This window comes from Eptesicus fuscus, chromosome 1, assembly GCF_027574615.1.
Source record: "Eptesicus fuscus isolate TK198812 chromosome 1, DD_ASM_mEF_20220401, whole genome shotgun sequence".
NCBI classification, from domain to species: Eukaryota; Metazoa; Chordata; class Mammalia; order Chiroptera; family Vespertilionidae; genus Eptesicus; species Eptesicus fuscus.
Window position 1 is genome coordinate 8,934,699 of NC_072473.1, and position 26,996 is coordinate 8,961,694.

At 43.3% G+C, this 26,996-nt stretch overlaps 1 protein-coding gene across 2 annotated transcripts in view; it reads left to right on the forward strand.

Annotated features, from left to right (window-relative positions):
• Nucleotides 1-15,687: 15,687 nt before the first annotated feature.
• The window catches only part of NHS (NHS actin remodeling regulator), a 365,870-nt gene continuing 354,561 nt past the window's right edge, over nucleotides 15,688-26,996 (forward strand). For both annotated transcript variants that reach the window (XM_008154944.3, XM_008154945.2), the window contains exon 1: nucleotides 15,688-16,234. In XM_008154944.3, the coding sequence (XP_008153166.2) occupies nucleotides 15,688-16,234 (547 nt within the window). The remainder of the gene's footprint in view (nucleotides 16,235-26,996) is intronic.

Genomic DNA, 26,996 nt, shown 5'->3' on the forward strand with positions numbered 1-26,996 from the left:
TGTATGCTTAATTTCTAGTTGGTCCCTTTTCATATCCTCGAGGGTCTTGCTAAATTTATTGGCCTTTTCTAGAAAATTCTTGAAAAATCTTATAACCAAGGTTTTGAACTCTATATCCAGTCATTTGCTCTCCTCCATTTCTTTCATTTGTGATCTGTTTCTTTGTCTCTGCATTTTGGCTGCTTCCCTGAGTTGATAGCGTGGCTTTGTGTGCTAGGTGTCCTATAGGACCCAGTGGCTCAGCCTCCCCATTTACCTGAGGTGGACACTCTTGGTGCACCCCTTTGTGGGCTGTGTGCACAGTCTTGTTGTAGTTAAGCCTTGTTTGTTGTTGGTATCACTGGAATTGACCTCCAGGCCAATTGGCTGTGAGGATCAGCTGTGTCTACGCTGGGAGAACTTCTGTGCTGGAGACACCCTTATGAGACAAGACCTGCAAAAGCCTCTGTGCTCAGCTTGGATAGGGCGGAGTCTCAGGGCAGAGCAGACAGCATTGGTTTCCCGTCAGCCCTGCCCTAATAGGCCCCTGTGTCTCAGTGTCCCGTGGTAATTGCTGTAAGCACCTCTGAGAGAAAGCCGCCCTTGAGTTCCGCCTGCTGTCAGACAGTCCAGTTTCTCCCCAAATGAGTCTGGGACCCCAGAGTTCATTGCAGTCGGGAGCTTTGTCTCCCTCCCGCTTGAGAAAGCCAGCCACATACTCAGTTGCCCATCCTCTCCACGCGCGCGCCTCGGTACCTCTGCTTTACTTTCGCAGTTTCTCTGAGTCTCAGTGTGCTTTTCTCTTTCCTAACAGTCCAGTTTCACCCCGTATGAGTCTGGGTCCCCAGAGTCTCGCCCGGAACTGGAGTTCAGCGCAGTCAGGAACTTTTGTCTTCCTTCCACTTGAGAAAGCCAGCCACGCACACAGTTGCCAGTCCTCTCCGCGCACGTGTCTCAGTACCTCTGCCTCCTGCAGCTCCTTTGAGTCTCAGTGTGTTTTTCTCTTTCCTTCTAGTTGTAGAATTTCCACTCAGCCAGCCTTCCTGTGGTTCTGGATGATGTCCATTTTTTTTTTTTTTTTTTTAGTTGTAGTTTTGAAATTGTTTTGCGAGGCAGCAGTTTAGGTGTTTACCTATGCCACCATCTTGGTTTCTCCCCCCTGAAATACATTTAGTTTTAAAATGAGACTTTTAAAGTCTCATCCTAAGCAGTGATATCCATGGGTGTGCTAGTTTTACCTCTATAATATACACTTGGGGAAACTTGGCCCAGTTCAGCATTTGGGACATAGTAAAAACTCAATAAAGTAACCATCTCTGTTGCTGGATGTCACAGATGAACACCCTGTACATAGTGAAACTAGCCTTTAAAAACACATGTTACTATTAAAAATGCAATCTTTTCTCAATATATTTTCTAACTGAAGATTGCTAATTTATAGAAAATATGATAGAAATGAGTTTTATTTGTTTTATAACTGGCCCACCTTAATGAATTTGATTATTTGGCCTATTGGTTTTTCATTTGATTCTTTTGGCTTCTTCAGGCAAACAAGTAAATCATCTGGGAATGTTGACAAGTTTTTCCACTTGATGCTCTTTAACATCATATTATAGTGGCTAGAAACTACAGGGCAGTGTTGAACAAAAGTGGAACAAGAATGGTGATGTCGGGAGTTCTTGTTTCTTCCATACTTTAATAGAAATGCTTCTAGCTCTTTTTGTTGTTTGTTTTTTTGTGACATTAAACATGCGGTTGGCTTATGAGCGATATTGTTTAACTTGGAAATATCCTTATATTCTTAGTTGACTAAGAATTATTACCAGGAATGGGCATTATATTTTAGGATATCTATTGAGACTGTACAATCTGGAATAAATCCGGCTGGATTATGATGTATATTGCTTTACTATTTTTTTCCTAGAAGAGTTATATCTTGGTTGGACATAAGGAGAGTGTGTGTGCCTAAAAGTGATTTTCACAGTTTTAAAGGATTGAAAAAAGTGCATAAAATTAAAATACAGATCATTTATTTTGGTAAAGAATAAATATGTAAGAGTAAAATTGTATATTTTACATATAATAATCCTATATAATAAAAGGCTAATGTGAAAATCGACCAAACAGCAGAATAACTGGTCGCTACGATGCACAATGACCACCAGAGGACAGATGCTCAATGCAGGAGCTGCCTCCTGATGGTCAGTGGGCTCCCACAGGGGAAGCGCTGCTCAGCCAGAAGCCAGGCTCATGGCTGGCCGGCTGGCGAGTGCAGCAGCAGTGGTGGGAGCCTCTCCTGCCTCTGTCGCAGTCAGACATCCCCCTGGGCTCCCAGATCGGGTGCAGACCGGGCTGAGGGACCCCCCCCCCCACCGAGTGCACAAATTTTGTGCACCGGGCCTCTAGTGTTTAAAATAATTTTGTACGAGAAGTAGCTGTAGTTGCAGGCTTCCAACAGTCTGCAGGCTACTCAGTCTCTCTCTTACCTCCAGCCCCTTAGCAGTTTCCTGAAGAATACAGATGCTTAAATGTGAAAGATTCTGAATATCAAAACTGAATATTCAGAATAGAATTCCAAGCTGAGATAAATCCAGGCCTTGAAGATCTGCCTACTTTTCTGAAAGGAGATCTAGCATCAGACTGTTCTCTTTTGTCTCTACTTAGAGTAGGTAAATTTATCCCAGTATGAACAAGGACAACTAATCAAGCAAGTGACAAGCCAAAATATAGTGTAAGAAAGCTGTATGTATGTTGTAAAGTATACATGGGGGGGTACATGCATGTGCATAAATGAGATATAAACAAAGCTTGTAATCTGCATAAATTTGGGTCACTCTTGTCAGCTGCATTCAGAAGAAGCCACTCCAACAACCCCAAATAATTGAAAAACTATTTAAAATTTTCTTGTAGTATCAACAAAATGTAAAGCAGCAATTTATAACACATAAAAACAAGTTCCTCTTTGCTCATCTTGCTCCCCAAAGCTCCATTTCATCACGACCCAACAGTTGCCCATTCTTTTCCCCATCTTTCACCTTCTAGATCCACTCTTTTCTCTGCCTTTCTCAGTGTGTAAACCAATGAAGCTCTTTCTGATTCAGTGCCTCACCCATTGCCCAGATTTGCTTGCTCAGGCCCAAGAAGTATCCTTAGCAAAACACAGTGCAGGCAAGAAATTTATTATGTTTTGTTTTGTTTTCTTAAAACACACGCAGAAACAAAATTCCCAGGCAATCCTTAGCCTCTGCTTACCTAGGACTTTTAATTTTCCTCCTCCAGCAAATAATTCACCATATTCTAATCTGACAGATTAGAATCCCCTTCACCCCCACCAACTCAATTATAGAACAACTAATGAATAACAAAGAGGACAAAAGCATGGAGAGGAAGAGAGACCTGTGTAGATCTGGATCTGAAAAAGGAACTCTGTGAGTAGTGGAGTGTTGGGTCTGCTGGCAAAATTATGGTCACTAAAAGTGCCATCTCTTCTACTTGGCCTGATTCCCCTAATGCTGAAGTTTCCCAAAAAGTATTATTAAGGTCTCAAGAATGAGGTATAGGAGGAACAAGGTGGCATTAACCTAGCTTTCTGCTTCTTAAAGCTGGAGAGTTTTCAAGGGCTGAGATGCATCTAGATGGAGGAGGAGGGCCCTGCCTGCCTTGGGCAGTTTCCATCCAGGCCCTTGCCCTCTGCCATCATCCTCTCAGTCTCCGAAGCCCAGACGCCCCCTCCAGCAGAGTGAGGAACCTATTTTTAAAAGACCAGGCATACTCTGAATGAATAATGACTTCTCTTTTTCTCCACCCGGTGCCAATCAGTGACTCATCAACCATTTTCTAAATGACTATGTTTTCATTCCCCAGTTTCCTTCGCACTGCGATATTAGAGAAGATTAAATGCAGCCCCTAGCTGCCTCCCTCTGCTTTTCTGCATCTTGTTTTAGAGATGGTAATGCCCCCAAAATAGAAGCATTTCTTTGAATGCTGATCATTTAGTGACAAGTGAACACACACACACACACACACACACACACACACACACACACACGGGCATGTGTTAGGGAAATGTCTGTACAACATCCAGGAAGACGTTGGGTGAAAAGAAAAGTGGAATCTTGGACTATGAAAAATGTGACATCTCAACTGGACCCCATTCCCTGCCCACCACTACTCCCCCAATTTCCTGGCGGAGGCCATTAAGGACCCCTGACTACACTTTGTATAGTCACTTTCTACATTCTCTGCCAAAGGCTTCTTTTCCTTTATGAACGCATTTGCTCTGCCCCACTCCCACCCCTGGCACCTTTTCCTACCCCCTCACCATATCTTTTTCTAGTTCACTGTAGTCCTGCTGGCAGCCACAGGAAAACACTATTTCTTGCTAGGGTCTTCTCTTCCTCCTCCCTCTATTCTTAGATATGACTGTTTCCAGCATGAGGCTGTGTTTCACCCCAAGAACAAAGAGCGTGTTTGGAATGGTGAACATAAGCCCATCATCATTTGGGGGATAATTATACTCAGCCTGTCCTGCTGCTAATGGCCCCGTGGTCTTGTCTTCTTGACAAAAACAAAATAAAACAGACAACAAACAAAAGTCAAACCACACCAATACCAATCCTTAGATGTCCCTCATCTACTGTGCCAGATATCTTCTATTTGGCCTTCTCCACCCTTCTCCAACCTGCTCTGAGGCTGGGGTGCTTGATGTATGTAGATTGTGTCAACAGAGTTCCCTTGTTCACAGGCTTCTAGTTGGGTTCAAAGTACAGAGAGTTCAGAAATATCAGAGGATAGGAGGATAGTAAGGTCCAGATGTTTACTCTGCTCAGTTCCCTCTTTGGGCTGATTCTGTCCATTGACCTAAAGTCACTGCTTTCAAGGAAGCCTACATGCCTCTCTCCTGGCAACTTCTCTCCCCTCATCCCTTTAGACCTAGGGGTGGTAACAGCTCTGCTGCTGCTTGTCCTGAGTTCCTGCATTTCCCCACTACCTGACATTGTATAATAAGTCCCTTTGCAAAAGAACTCTGTTCAAATCACCCTCATTTGAATGTGCCATTTGTTTCCTTTGAGACCCTTTCTGGCCATATCTTCCTCACTTCTCCGCTCCCACCTTTGGCCCTACTTGGTCTGATTTTTCTCTCACTTCTTATAGCATCTTCTTGTCTCTTCAGGCCCCTAGCATGATGAATGGTGGGCCTTTCAAAACATCTGTTGACCTTTTGGGAAACAACAAAAGGGGCTACAGTGAATGGAATGAGCTTTTCTGGAGCAAGAAGCAGAGCCCCCAGGAGTCTTCAGACTTATGGTCTAAGTATGATGCTCATGAGTATCAGTTGACCAACATATACTTGCTGGGAAGAAAGGATAAGGACTCTCCACATTACTATCTACTTGTTCTGAGCCTGTGAGACTTACTCTGTGAACCATTCTCAGATCATTTAAGGCCACAGGATATTTTTAACAACTGAATCTCAATAATCATAATCATCATAGCGGCTGCCCAATTACTGAGTGCTAACTCTGAAGCCGGCACTGTGCCTGGTGTTTTGCCTCTTAAATAAAATGGAAGTTTCCATATAACTCTTAAAGGTTGCTTTCCTATAGTATTTGGGAAAGTTACAGAATTGAATCCCAGCCCAATCTCAAGTTGTCCAACTGTATCACCTGCCATTTCTGAGTCATGTGCTACTCCTGACTCCACCAGGGGGTGCTACAAACTTCATGGTGGGTACAGGTCTGGAATGCAGGAGGGCCTTGTCCTTGGTAAGCTGATGTTGCCTAAGCAAGGATCTCTGAGAGATTTAGGGGGAATTGGGAGTCACAACTTTCACTATCCTCCTTAACACAGCCAGACAGTTATGTGGATCTGTAAGTCTGTGTTTGAGGAGCATCAGAAACAAATGGCACATTCAAATGAAGAACCACATGTCAAAGAAAGAATGTGAAAGCTTGGGAACCCTCAAGGAATTTAAGCTTTCACAGGGGAACACTTAGAGGTACACTCCAGTTCCTGTCTTTGCTCCACTGCCCTCATGTCAGCTCCTCTATGTGGAATCCCCTCCTTCTTGCACCTCTGCCTTTTGCCTTTTGGAAATGTTTGTTCTCTGGAGCTGTCCTCACCCAGGATACATAACTCCCCCCCCCCCAGTCTTTCTTCCAGTGCAAGTAACTCAATAAGTACCTCCCCAGTCTCAGAGGGTATATTGTATCCATTCTTCATCATGATCTGCATGCCAGGTGGGGGCAGATGCATGTCCTTACTCTTCAGATTGTCCAACAATAGCTGTGGATCTCTCTCTCTCTCTCTCTCTCTCTCTCTCTCTCTCTCTCTCTCTCTCAGATCTCTACTCCCAGAAGGAGGAAAAGAGCTCTTCCCCGGAGTGTTTCCATGGTTTGCACGGCCTCCTTTCTCACAGTGGACTTGGTACCTCACATCCTGATACCATCACAATTGGTTCTTTTGTTCATTCAAGTTGTTCAGCTTTATGTCTATGGGAATCAGCTCTTTACTGGCCTTCCATTTAGCTACACAAAGATCTAGTCCAGGTATTGAAATGACCACTTTGAGAGCCATCATATTTTTTAGTTGATGCCCCTCCTCTTCCCAGATCTCTGTCTGGGGTGGGGGTTGGTTTCATTTGCAATTTCATATACCTTACCTCCAGACCATCAAAGGCCTCTGGGGTGCCTGAGAGTCCTTTCGAACATTCTTTGTCTCAGTGAATCACCCATCAATCTTGGGGCCTAGGAACTGGGCTTCTTCCTTTTCTCTCTCTCACACATGTATGGCATACATCACCAAATCCCAGAGATCTTGTTTCCTTGATTTTTCCTGGAACCTATCTACCAGAACGGCATCTGACTCAATTAGGGGGTTATTTTTATCACAATACAAGAAGTCTGGAAGAGAGGGGAGTCCAGGTCTAGGGTAGCGCTCTGCTCTCTTGTATTCTAGAAGCTTTATCCCTTTGCATGAGGCTTCTATCCACATGTATGTCACAGGCATAAGACTGCCCTTCCATCTCAACCTTGAGTCCATTCTCTGGGGCTGAAGAAAAAGAAGAAAGAAGCAGGAAGAGACAGTACCTGTACTGGAAAAGCAAAAAAAAAAAAATTCCTAGAAATCTCTAGCAGATATCCACACAGAGATCTTTATCCAGAACTGCATAATCTGGCCAACCCTGAATGCAAAGGTGTTTAGGATGCTATGCTGATTGCCTGGTGCCATTGCTACCTGGAACAAAATCGAGATTCTGTTGGAAAATAATGGGTAAGCAAATAACAGTGTTTGCTATTGTAGCAAAACTGCACAAGATGTACAGGTGGTTCTAAGTGAAGACCCTGTATCCCAAGAGCAAAGAAAGGCAAATTTAAAATAAAGTGGAAATAATTTTAAACACCCAAATACCTTTTTTTGTCTTTTTCATTTTCCCATCTTTTTATTATGACTTTCCTAGTAACCAGGGGTGAAGTTCTCCCTAAAGTGAGTAGGAAATACTTGAAACATGTTGAAACATGTTTCTACATGGTCAAAATGAGCCTGTAATACAGGCCCTTGCTTATCACTTTTTCAATAAAATTCTTGGACAGCTATTTATTTTTGTCTTAGTGGCCTGATATTCCATCTGTACACTAGTGAGTGTGTAGAATGGTCACTTTTTAAATTCTTTTTCTCTTAAGTAGGAGATTCGGATTCCTACAATGTTTCTGCTAGTGTTGCTGTTACTATAGGAGACTCCTAGGTACTTTTGTTCCTCATGGTGAGCCTTGTATTTCTCCATGGAGAAGCTTTCATTATTTCCAGATTCTTATTGAACACATTATGAGGCCATTGAGACAGGATGAGAAATAAAAATGTCTACTTTGTGCACTGGCTGTTATTCCTGGATTTTACAATTGAGGTGGAGAAAGAAAATAACTCCAGAAAAATAATTTAAGAGGCATGGTTGGTTGGTTGCCTCATGTTTGATCCCAGGAGTACTGTATTTCATATGCAAATATGAAAAGGGCCACATAAGTAAATTTTGGTGACATCCTTTATTTAAAAATATCCTGCTGCCCAAATCACCTTTTCCATCAAGGGTCATCTCCGCACATAATTTAAAGGCTGTCCCATCCAGTAAAGTGCCTTTGTGTCAAGAGTTCTGGATTTTCATTTACAGAGTTCTTTTTCTGAGTGGTCATGCTGGGTTTGAATTTGCGTGTTGACCTTTTGTGCCTGTGTTCCACATTCATTAAAAAAAAATTTGGCTGTAGTTTTTGGTTGTATTGACATGAAGGCACTGAGTCAAATATCTTGACCCCAAAATACTTATCTCATACCGGCAACATTATTTTCCACAGCAAGAAATGATTTCTGCAAGTAGATTTTTAGTCAAGTTGATCAGAAGGGTATAACAATTTCTTCTAAAGAACTAGACTCTCACCCATTATTTCTAATTGGCTAGATATTGGTTTTCATGTTTGTTATAGCTCTTCTAATGCAATATCATATATTATTATCTCAGTGAGCTTCCCATGAGGATGTTCTACACCCACATAAAATACATTATTCTATGGTTTTCTTATTAGATTTACTAACATGTCATTATTGTAGCATTACCCTTTAACAGCCTGGGAAGAAGAAAGAACAAACTATTATACGACTCTTGGCAAAGCCAATACCAATGTAGGGAAATCATTAAGCTTTAGGAAGTTTTAACTTTCTTATAACGAATTTCTTGTTATTAATACAAAGTTTGTATTCTTCCTGGACCCCCTGATCTTATAAAGGAAATAGAAGGGGTAAAGGGGAGGGGAGACTAGGAAGAAACACAAATCAAACTGAGCCATAGCCAATTCCACTGCCTGCATTCACATCAGTGATTAATCAAACTAATGGGGAGTTCTAATTCAGTGCTTTGCTACCCTTAAGCCCTGTAATTGCGGTGTCTCTGAACCCAAAGGAAACACGTTGCGCTCTGCGTGCCCAGACGCATAGCTTTTAAATCTTCATAACTCTGTAATTACTACAGCGCTTTCCTTCAAATCTGGCTCAGTTTCACTTCCTTAATGAGCATTACAATCTTGATAAAGTTTGAAGTTTGCTGCCTCTGCTGTTCACAAGGACTCAATCCCAGACTGATAATGTGAGTTGTAGATTTTACTCCCTCAAGTTCCTCACAAAAAGAACTGATTTATTTCAGGACCACCACAGTCAAAAGCACTTCCTCTGGGTCATGGCCAGCGCTGGGTGTTTTCATCACAGAAGGGTGCTTGGACAGCAAATTCTGAGCAGTTAAAAAAAAAGAGGTTGGTATGGGGGGAGCTTATGAACTCTTGGGGAATGACTGTATAGCTTTATTAGCGCCATGTGCTCTAGAGACTGTGGTTCATTTTACCCAAATGAAGACTTTTCTTTATAGTAAATATATTAAAACTCGACTTCCTCTTTATAAACTGAGCCCTGCCAAAGAGTAAGTACAAGTCAGCTTAAAAAAAAAAAAAGCAACATAATTTCCACATTCTTTCTTCTACCAACTGATTTTCAGGATTTTTCAAAGACTTGTTGGAAATGGCATTTAATGATGCTAGTCTATAGCACATCTTCTCTTGCAGCTGGTTGTTGTTGTTGGTGGGGTCTCAATTTTCACCAGTCTGTTTTACTTTTAACAATGTGGTGATGCTTGGTCTCAGCTTTTCATTTTTCCATTTCTAGGCTGTAAGAGCCAATACTGCAGCCTGAGTTGCTTTCAGAACCCCTGCTCCAGTCTGTATCACCCCTCACCCCCAGACAGTGTTGATTGTCCTGGGATTCTGAACAGCACTTAATTCTTCTCTATTATTTGTTTACATGTCTATCTCCTCTCCTAGATTCCATCCTTTGAGAGCCATGTTTATGTCTTCTTTGCTTTATATCCCTGGCAGCTAACAGAGGCTTGAGCACCCAATAAATGTTTGCACTCAGTAAATAGAGCTTCCGGTAAATGTTTGTTGCGGAAGCAGAGGAACGAATAAGTGAATGAAATGCTCTTGGTGTTTGCTATCACCATCTGCTTTAACTCTGTCAGTTATTTTGATGTATTTGCAGTTCTGACTAGATCCAGATTTGGCATGTTTAAAATTATACTCAGTTGTAAAATGTGAGGCTAGGATTTTTGAAGATAAGAAAGAAGTCTAAATTTCTCCCATTGGAAACAATGTGAGTAATCAACAGTTCTTTGGAAGGAAGATAAAAAGGATGGTTGAAACAGTTTTTGCATTCAGTCTTTGGCATTTTGGGAGAACTATTTAATAGCATTATTTTTTTTTCTTGTCTGTTTCCCTGTCAGTAAAATGCAGAAAGAAACCCCTGTCTTTCATACTTGATAGACTAAATGAGGATTTTGGAGGAAGAAAAGCACAAACTAAAACAAAGGAAAATGTTCACTAGTGGTATATAATCTTTTTTTTCCCCCTTTAAAACTATACACTGGATAGTTGTCAGTATGCATGTGCTTATACTGATGTGTATTGTGGCTTCATAGTTTGAGATACTAATGAATTTTCCCCTTGATGTTTCCTGGGAACATAGGTATACAAAGCCAAATTTAAGGTTCTTGAACTGGAAGAAATGGAACTTTTGAGTTTCAAAAACTAAGCTGTGCAGGCTTTGGGCATAATGTTTATCCTGTGAACCATAGGTCTGGAAGAATGTATGTTCCCTCCTACAAGATGGCATATATCCATGGGCTACTACTGACTTCCTCCCAGGAACCAGCAAAGCTAAAGGAGAGAGGGAGGTGGTGAATCCAGAGCTCAGTAACTAACATCAAACTTGGGAGAACCTCCTGGGAAGCATGAGGTGGTGGTCTCCTGCTGTGGGGGGAGAGAATAGTAACATCTTCCTCGTCCTTTTCTTGGCTGTGCTAAGCCTTCTTCCTATATGTTTCATGGCTATCTTGACTTTAGTTTTTATTTTGCCCTAAAGGTGTTTTTCTGTGCTATAACTTTATTTGTAGGTGCAGGTTGAGTATAGGATAACCATGAGCTCCAAAATTTTTCTGCTTGAATATGAACCATATGACTTCCCAAGAATGGCAACCTCTCACCCCTCCTCCAGCCTTTGCTAACCACTCTCAAATCTGCTTTTCTTCCTTTGGCAAGTATAATGAACCTCCATTATAAAATATTACATTTTATAGACAAAACCATATTCATTTACTTTCAAATTGTTGCTTTTTACTTATATGAACTTGTTATATTTTTCTATCTGTGAAATGGTTTGAGTAACTTAGGTTGGGATGGAATAGTCATATTTATTCCAATAAAATTATTGAAAAATTTTTATTTAACAGCTTTTACTTAGTGATGGGGCTTTAAAGAGTGAATTAAAGTGATTAAGTGAGGAATATATGCAATTGGGTGGAGGGCGACTTCAGTCACTATAATTACATGATTATGCTAACAAGCCCATGTATTTCCTGGAATTTCTTAGACAATACAAATATTTTTAAGTAGAAATAATGATGGTGCTGCATCAATGCTGGGTTATTTAAAACAGAACAAACATTTTTGGTGAAGAATCTTTCAGCAATCTCTGCTTTGTTGCTTGTGAGTTTCTAGAAGGAAACTTGAATACCGTTCTGCAGATGCAGGAGGCTAGCTGACTGCAGGCAGAGGTGCCTTATAGTGCTTTCTATGTCAATGCTTTCCTTGAACAAAGACCTTGTTCCTACTGGGCTAAAGCGAACAAGAGTGTAACTATGGGGTGTGGTGACACAGACAGGATATTTCATTCATTTTACAATGGCATAAGGTTTATACTGACTGAACATTAGAGTCTATGGGGAAATTGTGCTGGCCTTTGAGCTGAGGATTAGGCAATGGAGTCATTTTTCAGTGCTGCCTTTCTTTTCCATTTTGGCTATAAACTCATGGTAATAAATATGTGTACATGGGTAGGGGGGTATATGATAGGAGAGATCAACACATGTAAGTAGGTATAAAAATCTGGCTTCAGATGTCAATTTTGATGTCATCAGAGCTTTTTGTGAGAAAACTCAGAGTAAAATGGTGCAATTAGGGATTTGAATAAGAAAGGCATAACTCCTGGATCTGTGGGAAAATTCATCAGCATTAAGATTTTGTACACCTGAATTATATATTATTAACCAATATTACCCCAATAAATTTAATTTTAAAAAGGGGAAAAAAGAATATTTACCCATTCCATCATGATTACATGTGGTTGCTACAACTTGTTGATTTCAGTTCTATAAGGTAGGAACCAAACTAAAATATGCATGTGTGTGTGTGTGTGTGTGGGGGGGGGGTAAGCCACATAGGAGGGGCTTGAAGTGGGAAGGGGTACAGTGAAGCCAGGAGGCTGTCCTGAAGTTGCCCTTGCATAGTAGCATGCATTTCTTGTTAAGATGGTGTTCTGGGTGTATAACAATCACATTTTAAAAAAATATATATTTTATTGATTTTTTACAGAGAGGAAGGGAGAGGGTTAGAGAGTTAGAAACATTGATCAGCTGCCTCCTGCACACCCCCTACTGGGGATGTGCCCACAACCAAGGTACATGCCCTTGACCGGAATCGAACCTCAGACCCTTCAGTCTGCAGGCCGATGCTCTATCCACTGAGCCAAACCAGTTAGGGAAACAATCACATTTTTAAAGGTGCCTTTATTCATACCTTACAGTTGACTGAGAAATATCAACCAACCATATCAATGTATGTTTTTATTTTTATTAGTTTTGCTTTTGGTGACTCTGAAGGAAGCTATCTTTCAAAGTCACAAAAAGGAAAACTAAAGTGACCTTAGGTCACCAGAGACTACCAAAGGTGTGTGTGTGTGTGTGTGTGTGTTGGGAGGGAGTGAGAATAAAGGAGATAAAAAATCAAAATCAAAGTTTATTTGGGCCAAATGACTTTACTGGCATGTGACTAGACGTCTAAGTGATTACAAAGAATTTTCCTTTTTGCATAGCTGAACTGTGATTTGAATCATTTTGAAATCTTGACGTGGGTCTGTGCTGACCACTTTGGGGCCTTTTCTTGAACTTAATTACCCCATAGAATCCTCTACCTCCTGGGCTTGGAGGAGGACTTCCCCGCCCTTTCAATCACCTCTCTGGGTGGATGGGGGCCCTCAGGCCCAGGAAGGAATTTGCCAATAATTGGAAGCTCCCCTTAGGAGCGAGAACTCACCACCACTCATTGCCTATGTCAGAGTTCAGCTGCACCCCCTCCACTGGACCCTTGAATGCTATTAATAGGACAGTGCTGTGAGAGGAGGAGTGAGAGGCAGGGCAGACTTGCTAACGGGATGCCTTTAATAACCTTCTTTTTTTTTGTACCTCAATATGTTTAGGGAGGAGTGTGTGGCTTGGCTACCTAGCAGAGCTCATGTTCAGAATCTTGAATATATTAAAAAGTCAAGCTAAATTTGAAAACAGCCAGCCCTAAACTTTTTAAACCTGTGAGATAAAGAACAACTCCTAAAAGATCTTTTTCCAAAGTGTTCTTTCTTTCACTTTAAAAAAATATATATTTTATTGATTTTTTTACAGAGAGGAAGAGAGAGGGAGAGAGAGTCAGAAACATTGATGAGAGAGAAACATTGATCAGCTGCCTCCTGCACACCTCCTACTGGGGATGTGCCCGCAACCAAGGTACATGCCCTTGACCGGAATCGAACCTAGGACCCTTGAGTCCGCAGGCCGACACTCTATCCACTGAGCCAAACCGGTTTTGGCCTTTCTTTCACTTTTTATTTGGAAACCAAACCAAAATTAAAGTTTCAAGAAATGTACGATGAATCTCAATATGCCCTTTACTTAGACTCATTATTTTGCACATTTGACTATATTTTCTTCTCTCTCTCTCTCTCTCTCTCTCTCTTTACCTATACATTATTGTTATTATAATTATTGTTCTTGTTATTGGTGCTGAAACATTTATGTGTACCTTGTAGACATCGTGACCCTTTACCCCTAGCCTGGATCTTTTAGGAACAAGGACATTCTCTTGCCAAACATCTTACTTTTTAGGTAGAATAAGAGAAGGGTCTGTTGAAGCCTTTATAACTAAAGTGTGGGCCAGTCCAAAGAGCTGATTGTGGGGCCCTGTGCTGGCTCCCGCTAAGGCAGAAGTGAGGAGAGGAGACACTACCATAGGTCTGGAGGACTTTATTGTTGCCGTAAAACATTTTTTCCCCATGTTCTCTTTAGACATGAAATAAAGGCTGCATTCCCAAGATTTGGCTTCTGGCTTTAAAATAAAAAAAAAAAACCAAAAAACTTTTACAGTATTCTTTTTGGAGGGATGAAAGCATATATTTTATTAACATTTCCCAAACTCATTTTAAAAATGTTTTGGGCTGCTGCAATAGAAATACATGGCGTTTTAGAAATTATACCTTTCAGTTACATGAAGAGGAAAAGTTTCTTCTGTGATTCATCATCTCTCTGATGGAGGACTTTAAAAACCCTGTGTATGATCAGCACAGTAGGGTGACAGAAAGGTAATCCTGCTTATCTCACCTAACATGTCAATGCGTTTTGCAAGCAGTTTTCTGAAGGGTTTGCTCATTGGTGGTTTGGGTCTCATTCATGATATTCTGTAGAGACCTGGCCCAGTGATGCCCGGGAAGGGGGTATAAATGGCACCCTGGCCACTGTGGCTGCATTGGGGTGCACCCACGCCGGGTCATCCTTCCCAGCTGTCTCACTGGGCTCACGGAGCCCAGGGCACTCTTAGGGGCAGTCTGGCTTTCCCTGCTAAGAACCCAAAGGACTTGCTCAGAGCTGGAATTCGGTGAAGCAACTTGCTTCAACACGCCAGATCTGCTGCATCCCCGGTACCCCACCCCTCTACCTCTGCGCTTTTTACCCACACCCCAACCCCAACTTGAGGATTCCCTGCCCTGCCACGCTGACAGTCTCAATCCTAACCCCTTGGATGTGAGGAAGTGTTTTTTGCATAGGAACACGCCCGGTGAGGCCACCAGTGACTCCCAGCGGTCGCACAGGGCGCTGCGCCCCTCTGGCCCTGGACTCCCCCACCCCCACCCCCCGCCCTGCGTCGGCCCCGCCGCCCCCGCGCCGCCTCCTGCGCCGGGGCTGGAGGCGGATTCCTCTCTCCGGGTTTTCAAAGCGCCTTTCTGAAACCTCCTCCTGGCCCAGAGAGGGAGAGAGCCTGGGCGCAATCGCTCCCAGGAGCGGCCAAAGGGCGCGCGGGGAGAGGCCTGCGTTGGGGTACTTTCAAACTGAGGCGCGCACACACACTCACACCCACCCACCCAGACACACACGCGCGCGCGCGCGTACACACACACACACACACACACACACACACACACGCCCATTTATATAGGCGGTGGCGGCGGCAGCAGCCGGGGCGGTGGTGGCGAGCGCTGGAATGATGGAGCTGAGCCAGCTGACCCGGGTTGGAAGCAAGTGAGCAGAGCCCAGGCTCACCCCAGGATTTCTGTGACCCACGCTTGTCATCCTCCCCTGGAACGTGCACCCGGAGGAGGAGCGGGTACACTGATTTGCTAGAGGGAGGGTGGGGAAGAGGAGGACGCCAGGTGAATTGAGGAGACCCCTGCGTATCCGGACTGCCCCAGCGCGCCTTTGCCTGACTCCTGCCCCCTCTGCGCCCAGGTGGGCGCGCCCGGTTCCCAGCTTGCAAGGGGGCGCTTTGAGGAGACCAGAAAGTCTCAGCTCGGCAGCGCGGGATGCCTTTCGCCAAGCGGATCGTGGAGCCGCAGTGGCTGTGCCGGCAACGGCGCCCGCCGCCCGGCCCAGCGGAGGACGCGAACGGAGGCAGCACTGAACCACCGCCGCCCCTGCAGCCGCCCAGCCAACGGGACAAGGCCGTGGAGCCGGGGCCGGAGGATCCTCCCCGTGCGCCCCCTGCACCTTCCGGGCCGCCACCCCCGTTGCCCCCTCCGACCGATCAGGCGCAGCCGCCACACGGAGAGGCATCCGCGGCGGGCGAGGAGAGCGCTGCGGGGGCCCCGGAGGCGGCGTCCGCGGCTGGCGAGGCGCCCTCGGCGGCCGCCGCGGCCGTGCTGCTCATGCTGGACCTGTGCGCGGTCAGCAACGCCGCGCTGGCTCGAGTCCTCCGGCAGCTCTCGGACGTGGCCCGGCACGCGTGCAGCCTGTTCCAGGAGCTCGAGAGCGACATCCAGCTGACCCACCGCCGCGTCTGGGCCCTGCAGGGCAAGCTCGGCGGCGTGCAGCGCGTCCTCGGCACGCTGGACCCCAAGCAAGAGACAGTGCGTGAGTATCCGCGCCTCCAGCCGGCGCTCCGCTCCTGCGCCGCACCCTCCGCCCTCCCCGGTCGCCGCAATCCCAGCCCCGCGGCGCCGCGCCCACTGCAGCTCGCACCGTATTCTTGCCTCGCCACCCCTCCCTTCCCTTGGGACCCACCCCGATCCTCCAGGTGCTGAGAGTTTGCAGGGACGCAGAAGCAGAGGGGAGAAAGTTAAAGGGGCGGCCTCGGGACTCAAAGGCAGCCAAGGGCTGAAAGGGGACGTTTCTGGCGACACAGGAGGCACAGGGGTCTGTCATTCACCTCTGGTGATCACCTTCCTTGTCCCTTCCCGGTGGTGGGGGTGGGGCGAGGGTTGGTGCAACTTGTGTGGTTTCCAGTGGCCCAACCTGAGCCCTGTAGTCCGACCCCACCCCCACTCGTGCTTGGGGGCTCCAGGAGTAGTGAGTGTCTTTTTAGGGTTTCTGCTTCGCCTTGACGGTTTTATCACTCTTACTGTGACCTCAGGGGCTGCGCGGAGCCCCGAACTTGTGCCTTGTGCTCCTGTGCGATGTAGCATGGCGCCTCTTGCCTCCTGGAGAGAAGAACTCTGAAGCACTTTGCTCCAACCTTGTGGCCCAGAGAGGCCGCGGGAGGGGCATGGAGGGAGGAGTGTCCCGGGCCCTGGGGAGATAGGCGAGCCCCCTGGGCCATCTCTTCTGCCCTGAACAGCATTAAGTTCCTACTAAATAACACTCTGTGTTATCTGCTCTTCAAGGATACAAGAGGCGCCCCCCTCTCCCCAGGTACTGTCGCCCAAATCCGCACGCATATGGAAGACCCCTGAGCATCTTTGCTGCCTGTTAACTTCACTCTTGCGACACCCTAGGGCTCCCAATACATATCATTCTGTGTCATTTTCCCTCTGAGAGGCGCTCAGGAGGGTCCCCTGGCGCAAGATCAGTCAAATCAGGCTGCGAGGGAATCTTTTAGGAATGAGCAGAAAGTGGGCGGAGGCACTAGGCCGGTGCTCTGGTCCTTGGGCGCCTAGTCCCGCTGCAACACTCAGCGAAGGTGATGTCAGCGGCTCTGACTTACATAAGAAGCTTCCCGCGTTGCTGCAGCAGCTGCACCGGCGCGGTGGCCTGGAGCGCGCGGGGCGGGGGAGCTCTCCCTGCATCCTTTCCGGGAACCTCTGCCCTGCAACCCAGCTCGCAGATTGCCCCCACTCAAACACACACACACACACACACACACACACACACACACACACACACAAAACAACAACAACAACAACAAAAACTCTTTGAACCCCACCCAGGGAATTCGCTGCTTTTTTGCAATAACAACAATAATAAGCCTAATGAATAAATGATGTGCGCGATAGGTTTTAGCAGCTATAAAAGACCCAGAGTTGGGTTAATGACTGGTTGTTTAAAAGGGCAATTCCGGGGATGAGTTCTGGAAAGAATTAGGACTGCCTTAGGCCAAGTCGTATTTTACTTTTGGGACTTGAAATGAGCACTTTAATCCTGCCTCCCTTTTTACCTCAAACCACACAGCAGGGACAGCCCCCTTCACTTTCAACAGCGCTGATATCTGGGGAGTGCGGTTGGGGTGAGTGGTGATTTTACTTCAAAAGAACTGGAGGGAAGTTTTGCAGACTGTTGAGTGGTGCGTACATTTCCCGTGTGTGTGTGTGTGTGTGTGTGTGTGTGTGTGTGTGTGTGTGTGTGTGTGTGTGTGGTGTGACACACATTGCTCTTTAAATTAGATTTCACACAAATGAAATAAAGTGCTGGGGCAGATTGGGTCCCCTTCTCTCTTTCCATAGAGGCAGCAGTGGGCACTTATGTACATGGGATTTGACACAGTTGTTTCAAGTCCTTTTAACTGTTTGGAGTACAAACTAATGGTTAATAGAGAAAAGAGAACTTTTTAAATGTGTGCGAACAGTCTATGGTGAACATACTAGTATACTCTATGTGTATTAATACATCAATAAATAAATAACTCCAGGGATAGACATAAAAATCTATTATTTTTTATTTTTTTCTGAAATATTATCTCCACACTTCATGTCCAGACCTCCCTCTTCTTTTGTCCATACGAATTTCGGAGAACACTGTTCTTGTTTGATGTCATAGAAGGCATTACCTTTGGAAGGAAAGGCACAATACTAGTAGTGTGTCATAGTTGGGGTTTGGCAGCATGCAGTGGCAGAGACCACAGTTTCTGTGTAAGTGGTTTATTTCAGAGGGCAGTCAGAAAGCACGGGGAGGGAGTATAGAAGTGGGACAGTGTAGGGAGGAAAGCTCATGCACGGTGTGAGCTTGTGGGCAACCCAGGTTCAACACAGCACATACCTCAGAAGTGTTCCACTGAGGAGCGAGGAAGCTGGAATATTTATCCACCTACTTCCACCCCTCACTGAGGGAAGGTAGAACCTGGAGTATGAATTCCCTGGCTCTCTTGGCCTGCTCTATGTTAGGGTTCCGCCTAGCTGAGCTAGGCTAGGTAGAGAGGTAGGAAAAGCCTAGGGATTATATAGGAATGTCTGCAGGGGTCCTGTGGGAAGGGCTATGGGTAGAGTACCAGTGGCTTCTATCTGCTACATTATGCATCTTCCTTTAGCATTGCTTATGGCCTAGGGGAGTTTCAAGGAAGTGACCCACATTCCCTTTTCTTTCCCTTTGAAGGTGTCTGGGTGACTCCATACTCCTTGTATAGCCTTCCCACCAGGATCACCATTCCACATGCAGTCTTCATGTTGCTTCATCCTTGGACAGCTGCTTCCCATGGCCCTGAGACAGGCTCAGGGTGGGAAAGGGGAGACAGTTTGCAGGGGTGACATGATCTGACATATATTTTAGTAAAGTCACTCTTGAGGCAAGTCTGAAGTCTGGTAAACCAGTTAGTATGACAGGTGATGGTGGCTAGGACTAAGGAGGTAGTTATGCAGACAGTGAAAACTGGTGGGATTCTGAATTCATTTTGGAACTAGGATTGACAGTATTTATTCATTGGATTTGGTACAGGGAGTGAGAAGAAAAGAAGTAACTGTGGATGACTCCTAGTTTTTCTTTTTTTTTTTCTTCTTAAACAACTTGTAGAAGACAGTTTCCAGAAATGGGTAAGGCTAATGGAAGAGTGGGTATTTTATTTTGGGAGGATATAATCAATATTTTTCTATTTGTACTATGTTAACTCGAGACTTAGGCCATTAGATGCGTAAATTCAGAATCCAAGACAGAGGTCCAGACTGGGAAGGTAAATGTGAGACATAAGCATAGAGATGGTATGTGAATCCGTGGAGCTAGGGGCAATGTAGATAGTGAAGAAAAGGGGGGCAGAACTTAGCCTAGGCGGTCCAACTTTGGAAGTTTAGTAGAGAAGGAGAAAGACTTAGAAAGAGCAACCAGCAAGCTAGAAGGAAAATCAGGAGAGTATGGTCTGATGGAAGCCAGGAGAAGGTGTTTTAAGAATGGAGAAATCAACTTGGTCAGATGCTTCCAAGAGTAAGATAAGCATTAAGACAAGGCCATGGAATTTGGTAACTTGTAAGTAATTAATGGCCCTAGTAGGTGCCATTTAAGTGGAGAGGTGGAAATGGAGGCCAAATAAGGTGAAGAGAGAACAAGAGAGGTGGAAGAGAAGATGGCATCCACAAACAACTCTTGTAAGGAGTTTACTCTGAAGGGGAGTGGAGAAATGGAACATTGCCTGGAGGGGAATACAGGGTCAAGGGAGATTTTCTTAAAAGGTATTGATGTTTCGGCACTTTTAGATTCCACAGAGAGGGGGCAATTGATCATGCTGGGGAAAGAATTGGATAATGATGGAAGAGCTTGAGAAGCTGAGAGGGGAAGGGATCAAAGCATCCTTCCATCCATGGGTATTGGAGGATATGGGCAGATAGGCACGTAGGCTGGTGAACCAATGGTGGCAGGATGTGTTCTTATACAATTACATCTGTTTTCTTTGTGAAGAACCTGGTGAGGTCATCAGCTGCAAGGGTATTGGTAATTTGGGAAAAGAACGCAAGGTGTTAATGTTGTCCCTGGGAGGGAACATGAATGGGTTAAGAAAGTACAAGGAAATTACCTGTCTGTGTTGAGAGCCTTCTGAAATTTACGGTCATAAACTTAAGTAAGCCCACTTCAAGTCATTAAAACCTGAGATTTTGGAAATTACTTCATGGGACTCAACCCCAAGCTGTTCATCCATAGACATTTTAATGTCGTTGCTTTTTGCAGTTAATTATATTTAGTTACTGAGTTTTAATGTAAATTTTATATTAAAGTTGGACATTCCTATAGAAAAGTGCACAAATCATAAGTGTACAGCTTGGCTAATTATCACAAAGTGAACAACTCATATAACTATCACCCAGATCAAGAAATAAAGCATTACTGTATCTTGAAACATCCCGCACCCCAGGCCCTTTTTCAGTCACTATCTCTGTCCCAAAGGTAACCACTATTCTGACATCCACATTTACCAATTAGATTTCCCTATTTTTGAATTTTAGTATATAAGTGGAGTCATATAGTATATACTTTTTAGTGTTCACCCAACATCATGTTTGCAAGATTCTTCCATGTCGTTACAGTAGATTGTTCATTTTCATTGCTGAATAAAATTTCATTGTGTGCATATATCACAATTTGTTGATCCAGTCTCCTGATGGCCATTTGGGTTGTTTCTATTTTAGGGCTTTTGCCAGAAACATTTTTATTTGCCTTTTGATGAGCTTATGTATACATAGCTCTTTTGTGTGGTCAAAGTGGCTGGGTATGTTTGGCTTTACTAGCTATTGCCTAACAGTTTTCTAAACTGGTTGTACCAATTTATACTCCCAGAAATACATGGAAGTTCCAGTTGCTCTACATCCTCACCAACACTGTTATTGTCTTTTTAATTGTTTCTACTCTGGTGGGTAGGTAATAAAAATCTCATTGTGGTTTTTAAAAAAATATATTTTATTGATTTTTTACAGAGAGGAAGGGAGAGGAATAGAGAGTTAGAAACATCGATGAGAGAGAAACATCGATCAGCTGCCTCCTGCACACCTCCTACTGGAGATGTGCTCACAACCAAGGTACATGCCTTTGACTGGAATCGAACCCAGGACCCTTCGGTCCACAGGCTGATGCTCTATCCACTGAGTCAAACCCGTTAGGGCTCATTGTGGTTTTAATTTGAATTTCTCTGATAGCTTGTGAGATTGAGCACCTTTTCATATATATTTTTTGACCATTTGGATAGTCTCTTATGAATTACCTACTCAAGACTTTTGCTCATTTTGTGATAAGGTTCTTTGCATCTTTTTTTATTGTCTTGTAGGAGTTCCTTATATATTGTGGATATGAGTCATTGTGAGCTATAGGAATTGCAAAGACCTTGTCTTACTCTGTGATTTGCCTTTTCACTCTCAGTGTTGTCTTTTGGTAAGAAATTCTTTTTATGTTGTGTAATTTATCAATCATTTTCTGTATGATTAGTGTTTTTTCTATTCTGTTCTGTTTATTGTTAAATTCTTCACTGACTCCAAGGTCATGAAGATATTCTCTTATGTTCTACAAGTCTTTTGTTTTGCCTTTGTTGTTTAGACCCATGATTCCAATGGAATTGATATTTGCAAATGGTGTGAGATAGGGGTCAACATTAATTATTTTCCATATGGATACACAATTGATCCATTGCCACTTACCAAAAAGACCATTATTTCCCCATTGCACTACACTGACACTTTTGCCATCTATTGAGTGGATTGTTTTTATTTTCAATTAACATTTATTGAGTTCTGCTATATGCCAGGTCCTGTGCTAAGATATTTATGTGAATTACCTTATTTAATCTTCACACTAACTCTATGAGAGAGGAACAATTATTTTACCACTTTACTGTGGGTTAGCAAGTTGCTTCAGGTGGCAACAGCCAGAAACTGCTAGAGCCTGGAATTGAGATCCGGGTCTGAGTCCACAGTGTTTTTTCCAAGCACTAGACTTTTGTGCATTGCTGCACAAATCCAGGGAATTTCTGTATTAAAATCAAGACCTTTCTCGCTATGCTTCTCTCCACTTGACAAGCTTCATCTCTTGCTTTTCTACCCATTGGCCCTCCATGCCTTCTCCATTTTATACCCCAATCCAGTCATACTGAACTACTGGGTGTTTTCGAACTTGCCAGGCTTTCTCATTTTTTTATGCCTATGAATATACTACTTTTTCCTTCTGGAGCATTTCACTGGCTAATTCCTACAAGATCATTCTTTGATACTCAGCTAACACATCATCTTCTCTGTGAAGTTGCACCTGATTCCTTGCTCACCTATAAGTTTTCTAGAATTCTGTGATAACCTTTATCTTAGCTTTTCTACTTCTGAACAGCAGACAGTGTTGGTGCTCTGTTTATATTCCTCATCTCTCATGCTGAAGGCTGCTTATTGCAAACTCCTGGGACTCTGCCTAGGACTTTTTTTTTCTGGCTAATGGACCATGCTTGGCTATGCACACAGGGAAAACCAGAGGTGCCAGTGTAATGCTGGCACTCAACCAATGATGGATGGGGCATTGGTGTCTGAACACCCAAGCTTCTTTGCCCTTTGGATTAGATAACTCTGAGGTATGTTCTATACCCTCTATTCACAGAGTTCCCCAGTAGGACTGAGTTCTACTAGTAGTTGCCCACAGTGGTGACTTACTTGATAATGCACCATGTATTTTCTGCCTTCCTTCCTTTCTCCATCTCACTTTCTCACTCACCTATGGCTGGTTCCTGGGGACACCTCCCACATAAACTACTTGTGGTTGAACTTGTACTCACAGGGTCTGGGGGAACCCAGATCAAAACAATTTGTTTCATCTTTGAACTGTGAGGGAAAAGACCTACGGCCAGAAGTATGGTAGAGGTGATGTTTCTCGCTCTTTTTCCTTAAACTCTTTCCCCAGAATTATTATGCTAGCCACATGCCTGACCACTCCTAGGTGTTCTGCAGTGGATCTGGAAATAACTTACTATCCTTTAAAAGAGAACTTTCGTGCTTTAGGAGTGTGAGGGGCATGGGAGGAACTCAAGTCTAAGATGATGAAGATACACCATCTCAGTTCCTTAGTGGTTCATTGGCCAGCCTTTTAGAGTATTGTTTATCATCCTGTGAAATGAGGTCAGTGATGGCCCTGGGAGATCCAAGCTTCCATATTTGAGAAGCATAATTTTTACCTGAGCAGACACAGAAACTGCTAAACATGGAAAGAAACTAGGAAGTCACATATTGGGTGAATTGGTCATTTTGGCTTGTTATGGTAATACGAATCAAGGGTTCATTCTGCTTTTGGAAGGATGATCCTTTTCCTCCCCATTCTGTTCATTCTACTACATGCAAAAACCATTTACAAACTGGCTCATGTAGGGTGTTTTTTTTTTAATGTTTCAGTAACTGTAGTTTCTTTTCCTCTTGTCTCTGCTCAGCGAAATTTTTGAGGCATTATGAGACCCTAACAGCTCCATTGAAAACTGCTTTTAAACCCATCATAGAACAACTGAGAAGAAAGCAATCTTCAAAGGTTAATATTTCATGGTTGTAATTTTCTCACAGCAACACATTTCTTTCTAGACTTTTTTTGTTGTACTGGATTGGGCTCTTAAATCAAAACTACAGAACTACTTTACCTAGGAAATCCTTGAGATTCTTGTTGGGCTGATATTGCTAAGATAGTAACAATATTGCTTCTCTCTCTCTCTCTCTCTCTCTCTCTCTCTCTCTCTCTCTCTCTTCACCTGAGGACATTTCCCCATTGATTTTTAGAGAGTGGAAGGGAGTGGGATAGACAGAGAGAAACATTAATGTGAGAGAGACACATCCATTGACTGCCTCCTGAACAGGCCCTGACCAGAGCCCGGATCAAGCCCCCAACAGAGGCACATGCCCCTGACTAGAATTAAACTCAGGACCCTTCAGTCCGCAGTCCGACACTCTAACCACTGAGCAAAACCTACTAGGGCAAGATTTCTTTCTTTCTGTTTGTGGAGATCTTTTCCACACAATGCCATCATGAAAGTATAAATTCCACATAAGCTCTCAGAAACATCTTCAGTCTCAGAGCTTCTAGTCTACATTTAATGGGCATTACCTTTAAAATGCCGTGGTCTATGAAATTTCTCCTATTGTCCCATGTTAGCCCAAGAATCTTAAGGATCCATTGACTTCATATAATGCTCTGTAGTTTTATGGACAAAGACAATTTCAAATGTGGGAATTTTGTTTTGACAGTTCAGTTTAATTTCCTTTTACTCTATTAAAATACTGGAACACAAGATTTTGTAGAACACTATTAAGAAGCATGGGAAGAGTATGCCTGGAACAAACCATCAATCACAAGCATTCCTAAAAGTTCTTTTTGCATCAAGAATTCCTCATGAATCACATCTTGATAATAAATTAAAATAAAAAATGATGAAGTAGTAATAGTTTCTGAATGTAAAGCTCTAATTTTAAGGTCTAAATTTATTGAAACAAGGTTTTGGAGAGCCCTCCTACCATACCACAAGCCCACAAAGGACAGCAACCCTGTCTAGCTCATCTTTTTGAATGAAAAAGACAGGCATGACAACTTTTTGTTTTTGACATTAATGTCCATCCCTCAATCCATTAATAAACATGAGAAGGTTTGATTGTACTGAAATAGGAATCCGAGGACTTGAGCATCCATATGCTAAAAAATTAATTTATTATGACGTTCCTAAGTCCATCCAAGTGAAATTAACCAAGAATAAAATGAATTTAATAAGAGCTGGAGAATCTTGGGGTTTTAGAGTTGGGAAAGACCTTAGCACCCATTGAATCCAATCTCCCAACCAGGGTGGGATTCTTTTTAAAGATGTCCCAAATGGCAACCCATCTGGTTTCCATGCCCTCTAAGACACCCATGAATGGGAAGTGGACTTCCCCACCCCAACTTTATTGATGAATTGTTCCTGTTCTGAAACAATTCTTATCTACACTGAGACTAAGTCTGTCCTATTGTAATTCCAGCTTTTTAGTCTTAATTCCGGTGGCTGGAATCTGCTTACAATCTCTTATCCAGGATATCTTTTAAGTGGCTAGAGGTTACTTTGTCCCAGGTAAAACAACTTCAGTTCTTTCAACCAGGCCTCTTAATGCCAAGTTTCTTGTTTACTCTCACACTGGTTGCCTTCTCCCACAGATGTAGAGCATGAATGGAACCATTCCTTCCTTCATATGAATGTTCCACTAGGACTAAGATGGCCCTTCTTTTTTTAACCATTGCAGAATATTGTTGGCGCACTATTGCTCTTATGGCCCAACGAACTCCTTTCCTTTATAGTGGCAGTTCTTTTACATGAGGTTTCCTCTGTTCCATTGGTGCAGTTGGTATTTTGAACTTAAATTTCACAAGACTCCCCATTGTCTCTGTTAAATTGAATCTTGCTTGCTTTGCTCTTTCACTCCCAATCAGTCATGATGGTTTAAAATCTTGATTCAATGTGTCAGCTACTGCCCACAGCATTTTGCTCTCTGCAAACATCATAAACATGATTCTAGCCCATCACCCACATCTTTGATAAAACTGTTGTTCAAATGGACTGATGGCCAGATCTCATTGGCAGACAGTAGTCCGTCTAGTAATCAACATACATTGGGTACCATTGTTGCAGCAGTCACAAATGCTCCCCCACAGTCCCATTAAAACCACATTTCTCCACCTTGCCCACAAGATTTATCATTATGAGTGATTGTCAAATGGTTGCCGAAAACAAGATACCATACGTCTGTAATATTTCTTTGATCTCTCAGTCTAATAACCCTACTCAAAAGGGAAATGAGGTTAGTCTGGCTCAAACTGGACTCCCAGCTATCAGAGGGGCCATTTTAAATTTTCTTGTATATAATGGATAAATACTTTATTTTGGAGAATATGCTTTGGTGTTTTGGCCATAGAATGATTGCACTGTTGGACTTCAAGGGACTCTGGGTCTTAGAGTCAATTTGTCTGAGTCCAAAATGCATGGTTTGTTAAAGGCAGAGTATCAGAGAGCTTATACCTTTCTTTTATGATACCTGGTGGGAACCTTATGTCCTTGTGTCTTAAGGAAAGGTTTGGAATTCATGACCTTTGTAGTTTACTTAGGCTCAGTTTGAGTAAGGTTGGCAAGTGTCAGTTTTATCTAATTGTTGAGAAGCAAGTATATGGTCAAGAGTGTGGATTCTGAAGTTAGACAGCAGGGATTCAAATCCCAGCTTCACCCCTTCAAAGCTGTATTACTTTGGACAATTTACTGAATATTTATTTTCCTTTGGGATGGAGATAAAAACAGAACCTACTGCATCAGATTGTTGACAGGACTGAAGGAGTCAAAGTGCATAGATACTGAGAACTGTGCCTGGCACATGGTGAGCCCCTGGTAATTATTTGCTGTTATTTTATTGGTATTGTAATTGGATCATGCAGAGTGGGAGGCATGTGTAAATTTTTTCCAAGTAGGTGAAAACCTGTGTCTAAATCTGTGAAATGCTGGGTCAGGGGGAAAGAGAGATAGCTGACCAAGCAATGCTATATCCCTCTGCATGGTCAGATGACTACCAAGATTTCAATGTTCTTTGTGGCCTCTTTTTGTTATGCAAAGAAGTATAGAAATTAAAAAACATCCACCAATAATCTTATCATCCAGATTCATTCATTTATTATATGCCAGGCACTATTCTAGGCGCTTGGATTTCATCAATGTTCAGAAAGTTACAAAAAATTTATAGTAGAGAGAGATTAG